This window comes from Triticum dicoccoides, chromosome 4B (assembly GCF_002162155.2).
Source record: "Triticum dicoccoides isolate Atlit2015 ecotype Zavitan chromosome 4B, WEW_v2.0, whole genome shotgun sequence".
Classification (NCBI taxonomy): domain Eukaryota; kingdom Viridiplantae; phylum Streptophyta; class Magnoliopsida; order Poales; family Poaceae; genus Triticum; species Triticum dicoccoides.
Window position 1 is genome coordinate 583070714 of NC_041387.1, and position 9106 is coordinate 583079819.

The 9106-nt window shown below is 49.7% G+C and overlaps 1 protein-coding gene across 2 annotated transcripts; it reads right to left on the reverse strand.

Annotated features, from left to right (window-relative positions):
* Positions 1-804: 804 nt before the first annotated feature.
* On the reverse strand, positions 805-6135 carry LOC119291575 (sucrose transport protein SUT1-like). Of its 2 annotated transcripts, XM_037570356.1 has the most exons (14): positions 5895-6135; positions 5711-5783; positions 3705-3770; positions 3373-3471; positions 3218-3282; positions 3036-3120; positions 2900-2933; positions 2672-2771; positions 2508-2583; positions 2156-2350; positions 1930-2073; positions 1593-1826; positions 1451-1514; positions 805-1339 (listed from the first exon to the last, which is right to left on the reverse strand). In XM_037570356.1, exons 1-14 carry the CDS (start codon positions 5903-5905, stop codon positions 1125-1127), a joined length of 1461 nt encoding a protein of 486 aa, XP_037426253.1. In that variant the 5' UTR covers positions 5906-6135; the 3' UTR covers positions 805-1124. The 2 variants fall into 2 exon arrangements, with proteins under 2 accessions (XP_037426253.1, XP_037426252.1); XM_037570355.1 differs by having other exon boundaries at positions 5711-6135.
* Between the last annotated feature and the right edge of the window lie 2971 nt (positions 6136-9106).

Genomic DNA, 9106 nt, shown 5'->3' on the forward strand with positions numbered 1-9106 from the left:
AAGCTGAAGTTGGGGGGAAATTACCCACCACTGCCACCAGTAAGTGCATACCCCTTCGTTTCTCCCCTCTCATCCAATCAAATAGATCATTTTCACCAAACTTTCCATTCTTGAGGCTGGAGCTACATGGAAGCTTTTCTTTGGTAGTGCACAACTTCTCTATGAAACTGCTCTAAAATGAATTTGGTGGAGTGAAACTGATTTTAGTGAAGCGGAGCAGTCCCAAACAAGCCCTAAATCTGTTGAAAAAACTGTTTTTCATTAGGTGCCCTATACACCCGGACGGAGGGAGAATTCAGGCCCATCAATGGTTCATTTTGCTCCAAAGCATCATTGAAGATTGGCAACCTACAACTGATCTGGACAGATGAGACTGTTCTTGTAATTCCTCCGTCTACTGTATTGATCTGTAAAAATGTACAAGCCCTCAAGAGAAATTCCCCTCAAGAGGACTCTCACGTTTTGTTCAAAAAGCTCTGGAAATCAGCCACGATGCTTTAGGCGCAAAGTCTGTTTCTGGCCAGTGTCAACACAAGGAGTCTGCCCTATGTTTTCTGGGACTTAAACTGTTTGTGCTGGGCGTTGGGTGTGCTGCAAAATGCACTGTTTCTTGTCGGTTTCAGGAATGGAATCGGTGCGGATAAGCTCCTTGATGTGAAGCAAAAGAGAATCGAATCGTGTGAGAACGACTGAAGGAACAAAGTTGTGCCTGGTGTACCGGCTGCCGGTCATCCAAAACAGTGCGTCCGCCATGGCCGCTGCCGAGAGAAGAGAACACAACACACGCGGTGCACCGGACCAAGGTTTTATGTCGCTGAAAGTTCATCATCCATTCTTTTCCCCTCACTTGATCACCTTGGTTTGCTACACACAAGTCACAACCCAAAGACGACACCCCAGCCGGTGATGGATGCCCACATTCCTCTGTCCATTTTCTGCTACACGCACTGACTTACACGCACATACAGACACAACACATACGGTTCCTCACAATTCTTATTCTGCTCTACGGAGTCCTTAGGCGAGAGCCACCTAGTTACGCCTATGCGAAAATTTGGTAAATGGCGGGCTGGGCTGGGACCTCCGGCCTTGGCCATGCTCAGGCCGACCGACGCGCGGCGCGGTCAGTGACCGCCGCCGCTGACGGCCCGGAACTGGCGCCTGGAGATCTTGGGCAGCAGGAATATGCCGACGATGCCGCCGATGAGCGCGAAGGCGGACGCCATGCCGAACGCCGGGATGTTGCCCTTGCCGAACAGCTCGTCCCACGGCCCCGCCCCCACCGCGATGATCACCTGGGGTATCACGATGGCGATGTTCAGCACGCCCGTGCACAGCCCTGCACCGTCCAAACAAACCATCAGTTAGTTACCCGTCAACACCGGAACAAAATAAATCTCAAGTGGCCAACACTGAAGAATAAAGTTGAGGAGCATCCGTCCGCACACACCTTGGCCACCGCCTCTGTTCGCCGCCAGCTGCGCCGTCACCGCGAAAGGGACACTGTACAGAATCTGCAGCGGTGCAACTTGTGAGAGAGGAAAAGGAAAAAACCAACCTAATCAGGTGGCAGAAGGGATGCTGATGCTTACGGCGAGAGGGACTCCGAGGAAGGCGAAGAGGGCGAGGGAGACGATCTTGATCTCCTTGCTGGCGGTGATGGCGTGCTGGATGTACCCATGCATGTCCTGAGTAGCCCACCAGCTTATGATGCAAATGGCCGCCATGGAGAGGCAGACGAGGAAGTTGCTCGACACCCACACCACCCGCGGGCCTAGCCTCTTGCACAGCGGCTCGATCAGGAAGGAGCTGAACCCCAGGACGACCTGCATGCATGCACGCGCAAGTGTCAGTACTCCAAGTTTCTTCTATCACATCTCCGCTCAAGGAGCAGACGGAATGATGGAGGAAGTAGTGAATCTTAATTACCGAGTTGAGTAGCAGGCCGAACGCCCCGGCCCTGACACCTGCCTGGAACGCGTTGGCCTCGTCGGGGGTTCCCTTGGGGTCACCGTGGTAGATCTCACGACCCATCCAGTCGGTGTCGTAGAGGATGAAGGGGAACCAGGACAGCTGCAAGCACAAACATGTACACAGTGAGTGAAGCGTGGTGTTAAACTTGAGAGTAAACCCTGAAACATCGTGAAGCACGTACCCAGGTGAGGCCAGTGACGAGGAGCACTGATGGCATTCCAGGAGGCAAGTTCTTGAAGCCTTTGAACACGGCGAGCGGCCCAGTGGGCTCGACTTCAACCTGGCCATTGGCCTTTGTTGGGAGGGGCGCGATCGCCTTGTACGGTATCTCCTTGGCGAAGATCACAGTTATCACCAAACAGAAGGCCAGGAACAGCTGAAAAACACACATACGGAAAAAAGGACCACGTTTCAACAATGGTGCACAGAGATGGTCATACATAGCAGGGTTTAGGGTTTATCGATCCAAGTTTGCTCATTCTCAAGTTTGTTTATGACGTACGAGTAATAATAAACACTAGGGAGTGACTTACCACTGCCACCAGAAATGCGCCTTTCAGATTTGCGCAGGCTTCACAGCAAGCCCTTGTCCGGAGGAACGGAAACCACCTATGAAATTAGCCAAGCGAAAAATGCAACTTGTCAGTACAGTAAGTACTTATGTGCGGAACAGAAGAGAAGATAAGTGTTGGCTTACTTGTGCCAGTTATTTGTGGAACCAGAGGAGTATCCAAGGATATTTCCTAGTGCCATCCAAGAACAGAAGATTGAATTTGCTGCACTGGGTCCATGTTGAGCTGTTGAACAGAAAGAAAAGGGAGATCAGATCCCAGATACAATTTGATTGCACGGCATAACAGGCAGAGGCTAGTTCAATTAGTTTGCCTGAACCAACTAGCACAACTGAACTATCATGAAAAATTACCTGATAAATCAGCCATCAGAGCACGCGCTGGACCCTGTAAATTCCATGGGAAAATCAAGTGAAATTAGTCATAGCGTTTTGGTTTGGGCGAAATTCTTGAACATGACTACTACAGTACTCATCTAAAAGCACTTACTTGCACAGTGTTGTTGGAGAAGTCAAGGAGCCAGAATCCAAGAACATACACAATTGCAGCGTGCCAACGAGGCCCATGATAGAGACTGTAGTTATCACGCCAAAATGTCAGACCAGCTTGCAATGGTCAGTTGCTATGGAAAAGGAAAACGCAAAGCCAAGGCCAGGCAACGAGCACATCACCTGCACTCTTCCTTGCTGTCACCCAGAGCAGCTCCAATGTCAGCCGAGAAGCCGACGACTACGACCTGCGTAAAGCAGAGTAAATGTAAATTTTATTACGAAGAAAAAAAAACTCATGAACCGTAAGAAGATAACCAAGGAACGGTGCTACTCACAGCAATGCAGATGAGGATACATCCTGTCAGAATAAACGGTCTGCGTCTTCCCCATCTAGAAGTGCACTTGTCACTGTAGAGCCCAACGCATGGTTGAACCTGCAGGTCAGAGGATGGAAATTGATTATAATTTGTTGATGTAGCTACAGAATCTGATAACTGCTAGCTGTAGTTTTTTCTGCATAGAGTGCTTCAGATATGATTTACAGTTTGGTGTGAACTAGGTGTGAAAGTATCTAGCACCAGTACTATGATGAAATGTAATCTTATGCTAGTTATCACATTTGCAGGGCATATTTCATCACAGGAACTATGTTGAGGTTGATACTCACCACTAATCCAGCAATAGGGCCGCAGAGCCACATGAATGAAGTCAGAGCATGCGAAAGTCCCAGAGTCTGCACAAATGTGGCAAAATTCAGATAGTCAGTGGACAGTAACAGAATAATAGGTGGTAGAATTTGCAGTATCAGCAACTCTAATTCCCATCAGTTTATTGGCACAAAAAGCAAACAACAACACCAGCAAGTAGTTACTGAATTTTACACTGCTCTTTTGTTATCAAGCAATAGCAAATGGTTTAGAAAACTTGGAACTCTTTCACCCCAGAGCTGCAACTGTTCCACCACACAAACACTGTATATTGTTGTGACAGGTCTGTTCCCCTGATCCATACACCGCACATAGAAGATTTTGCACAGTCCAGATATGAAAACTGAAGCCCACAGAGGACACATCTGGACTGGACTGTGAGTTCCTCTCCAGTTTGACCGCTCACATGTGTGCAGGAATAATACTCCATATGGCCAGGTAAGGCAACTTGCCAAGCTGTATTTATACATATTGACCATGATGTATGCATGGCCGCATCCACCTACCCATCTTGATGGTACTTGGCTCGAGAAGGCTAACGTGATCAGGATGAAATTGTTGTATGTATCCAGAAATATATAGCTCACGGGATACACCTAGCTAGCAACAACAGTGTGTGTGTGCATGGACCATCCTGATCAATCAAGTAACTTTCTTCTACGTACGGATATACGTTAGCTGAATTTTTTTTTCATTTATATACCTATATATCTATATAAAATACATAGTAGTAGTAGTACTCCTTCTCAGGCCTGAACTGAAACTAAGACCGTACTAATTCCTCGTCTTTGTTTATAGTAGCAACGTTGAGGCGCCGACGAGCGGTCAATTACGTTTCGAGATTTCCCTATCAGGCCATGCAGTTTCCCCCCAGAAATTAAGGCGCACGGCGGACCGACCATTGACCACCGTCCGCGTACTTTAGCGAGGCACCATCATATATACATATCCCGTTTCGATCTCCAGCATGTAAGGAGTGCCATGGCATGACAGCAACGCGCGTGCTTGAACAGATGAAAAGCATGTAGCATGATGTTGCCAGGCTAATTACTCTACTCATTAGTGCTTGCTGATATAATATTAATAGTTGAGGAGTAATATATAGCTACGTATTAAAGGAGTACAGTTCATCAGACAAAGGTGATGGATGTGTGATGGTGTGTATATCTTGTCCTCGAGTGCACCGTATGGCTTGGGGATTTGACTTCTGTGGGTCTGTGGATTGAAGTTGGTGTGCAGAAAGGTTTTAGGCTTTTTGCTCACACACAGAATTGAGGCTTTTTGCCAACATCGACGAAAACCATTTGGGTGGTGACACTAGATAGCCTTGACACGAGAAGATGGGTCGAGAAGCTGCACATCCTACGTGACCACACCATCATATATACGAGTGAGCAACGTATCGTCATGGAAAAGATATATCTCTTGATCTCAAAGGATACGAAAACAGATAGACTTCTAGCCACAGCCACACGTGTACTCACTAATACGCTGACAAAAAGCTGTTGGAAAAAGAACAAAAACCAGTGCGAAGAAACGAACAAGCTTGACATCTCGGTCAAACCTCACGTTTCTCCGAATAGAAACTGTTACGCTTGAATCTACCGTTTCAAAAAAGAAAAGTAAAATGAAAGCTGCACAAACTTCAGAAATGATAAACAAGGAGAAGAAGGTTCTCCGAAGGAAATATGAGCTGCTGGCACAGAAAATTATGAACTCGCCATCTTTTAAAATTTTGCAGGCATCTTTTATGTTACTCTTCAGACCTTTGCAGATTTATTTAGAAAGCAAAACACTAAAAACTACGGATCGAATAGCTTTTTCGTCCCCGAGGTGCGCATGCACGGCCGGGACGACGACGCAGCACCGCGCGCACGCGGTGCATGCGCGCACACAGGCATGGACATGGCCTCACGGCGCGCGCGTGAACTCGGCTGTACTCGGGTTGCATGTACGTGTGGTATACCTGGACGTAGGGGGTGAGCAGGGAGAGCTGGAGCGCCCATCCGTACTGCACGCCGCCGGCGACCATGCCGGCGAGGATGAGCCTGCCGAGGCTGATGTCCACGGCGGGGGCGTCCGCCCCGCCGGCGGCGCCGCCGCCTCCGCCGCCGACCCCCACCGAGAGCTCCACCTCGCCGTTGCCGCCGCCGCGCGCCATCGTCGCAGGGGGGCCGCCTGGACGATCACCACCTCGTTCGTTCGCCTATCAACTCTACGGCGCGTCGGATCAACGCCGGGGAGGAAGGAGGACGTTGATCGGATCAACGCCGGGGAAGAAGGGTCTGACGGGAGGAGGAAGAGGGGGAGACGAGAGCGGAAAGTGCGAGTGGGGGAGAGAGGTGTGAGGGAAGGAGCGTGGAGTGAGGAGAGGAGAGGTGGTGGTGTGGGTTTGTGTTGGGAGCGATGGAGGGGGGAAGGGGCGGGGCATTTAAAGGCCGTCTGTGTGCGCCGATCGAGTGCGACGCAGGCCGCGCTGATTAACCCGGATGCGGCCTCCCGTCCGTCCGTGCTATCCATCACCCTGCCCCTGCCCCGGCCCTGGTGCACTCGTGCAGTATGGTAGTACTAGGTTCTAAAGTAAAATTGATTGTTGCTAGTATGTTTTTAATGAGGCCATATCCTGATCTTTATCTATATGTGCACACCTTTCTTGATAAGATTTATCTATCCGTGCAGATGCTCACTTGGTTTATCTATTGTAGTGCACTTTTTCTGATAAGATTTATCTATTTATTACACTTGGTTGTGGTTTTTGGGCATCTATTTGATGTTTCTATCTCCTTTCTACTAAAGTCGGGTTTTTTTTACCATCGAATCATGATCCAACGGTAAAGGGCTTAAGACAATTTTTCTCGGTTTGTGTCTCTCTTTCACTCTCGAATTCCCCGATCCGCACCCAGTGCGTCGCGGATCCGCACGAGACAAATGTGAGCACCATCGTCATTTGAACTTTGCCCATTACACGCCCATGTTTCCCGTGGATGAACACTGCCACGTTGCATTGTTGCCTCATCCGAACAATCGGTCACCTCAGTTGTCCAATCTCATCGCGCAACCTATCCCTCCATTCCGGAGAGCAGAAAGAATTGCAGTTCTTCTTCGTCTCTGCAGGTAACACATATCACAACCCCCTCCTGTTGGCGATTCCTTGAGCTAAGGTGTGTGGAAGGATACGGGCAACTTATCACTAACAACGGTAAATCCATCTTGTCCAGCACTCCCAGCCCTGACTAAAGAAAACCTAACTACTGTCGATGTGGGCCTTAAGCCATGCTTCATCTCCATGGCTCTCTTCCTCAGGCTTCGACGACCTCGCTACTGCAGGCTACGATAGATAACGAAATCATGAAAAAGGATATTCTTCTCTCTCTCTTTTTTGCGGAAAAGAGATTCGATGACAAAATTCAACCGATGATGTGCACATACACCCACGCCCATCATCGTGCATACACACCCCGCCCACATCCAAGCATGACCACAAGCGTCAATTGAAGATTATACCTAACCATTTTCACTCGAATAGTACCACAACTCTGCTTATGCTTTCCCTAAAAACAAATAACCTCTGCTCATGTGCCGTCGCTATGTTGCTATACTCCGGTTACAGCCAAACGGTAAACGGAGATTTCCAACGTGGTCCACCGCACACGACCGTGACAACACCCAGTTTATGTTTGTCCAATTGTCCCGAGAATTTTTCTACCTTTCCTAATGCAAACGCTATGATTCCGCCATACTCGACAAAACTACAACCCATCAATCTTCACCGCTCATGCGAGTTAGGAGGACAGCCCATCAAGATTCAATCCTGGTTTCTGGTGTCCACATTTATCCAGAATTTATTTCAGGATTTCCGACGATGCACATTCAGTGCGAGGAGACGTTTTCACCGACTATACTTTGTAAAATCTCAAGAGAATATATTCGGCTCGGTTTTCCAAAGATGCTCATAGAAATAAGATATGCGTGTGTTTATAGAAATGCATGTATGCGCATATACATGAGCGCTCCACCGTCCATGGCGCCGTTATGTACGTTACTCCTACTCCACCGTGCTGTCAATAAGAAAAAAGAAAAACGTGCGTTACTCAACCGCGCGTCTCCGGGCCGGAGCGAGGGGGGGCTGGCGTCGTCTCGTCGGCGTCCGTCGACCGACCGGGCGGTTGGCGACGAGCGGTCGCGTGATCCCCGCGACCGAGGCGCGTCGGCCGTGCTCCCGCAGTGACGCGCGGGGCGCACCTCTACGTGGCGGCGTGGGTGGGTGGGAGACGACCGGGGTACACGAGACACGTCCGTCCGTCCGTCCGTCGTCAAAGGCGACCGACGTCGCGCGGATGCGGGGCAGTTGTAGTAATTAAAGGGGCCGGTCGCCATTAGTGCCTGCTAATCTTGGGCTCTCCGTTCTCAGCACATTTTTGGCCGGCGAGTGACGCGTCCGGACCGTGGGCGGCGTACCGACGTGCCCGCGCGCCTCGCACCTTCGGTTCGTTGGCAGCAAGCACACTGCACACGTGAATGTATTTCGATCGACCTAATCTCGTGGTAATAACATGTCGCAGGAACTTTTGTAAAAATATTGCGCCTCAACCACAGTGCCAGTAGGTCGTGCTGTACTGCTGTATGAGCCGTGATCGGTGTGGTCCAGTACAGTGTATGTATGCGCGGTGCTGGTGCGCCGTGCGTGCGTGCCTGCATGCAGAGTGACACTTGTCTTGCCAGCCATGTGAGTTGCACGATGTTGATGCGTCTGTGCAGTATGCGCATACATCATAATTGAGATTTGCTCTTTTGTAAGTAGGACTTGGACGCGATCTTCAGAAATATATCGACATTAGTAGAAAATATATTCATATCTGGACGGGAATATATGGGGCCGGCAAAGTATGGCTCCAGTACCCACTTTATTCGCTCTAAACACCGATCATTTACGCCACTGATTAATCCGTCGAGATATACAGATATATTTCCAGGATATGATCGCTCGATCGTCCGTTGCGCCGGGGTCAGTTGCATGCTAAAATCCAATTCGGCGCAGCCCGGCACCGATCAAGAGCCAGCCAGCGAACAAAAACCAACATAAATACGTACGTGATGATGTGATGAGATCACGATCGACGGTGCGCATATCGGGCAGGAGGAGTAGACGGTACGTTTTTGCCTCTCTCTTTCTCTTTTGGAGATTCACTTCCCGGGCGGTCGGTCTCAGCGGCCCGGCTTTTGTTCGCTTGCCCGTAGAATTACATCCGGGTTGATATATGCAGTGCCCATGTGTCGCCCACGCGTCGACCCGTCGTCTAGAACGAAAACGATCGAGATGCACCGGCCGCACCGGCAACGGCTGCATGTCACCGGCCACATG

Excerpts from the sequence above, each read along its gene's own strand:
- LOC119291575 (XM_037570355.1), bottom strand. The coding sequence starts at position 5,905 with ATGGCGCGCGGCGGCGGCAACGGCGAGGTGGAGCTCTCGGTGGGGGTC. Across the intron at positions 2,934-3,035 it reads TCTCCAACAACACTGTGCAA|GGTCCAGCGCGTGCTCTGAT; the intron begins GTAAGTGCTTTT and ends TGGAATTTACAG. Across the intron at positions 1,515-1,592 it reads TCCTCGGAGTCCCTCTCGCC|ATTCTGTACAGTGTCCCTTT; the intron begins GTAAGCATCAGC and ends GCACCGCTGCAG.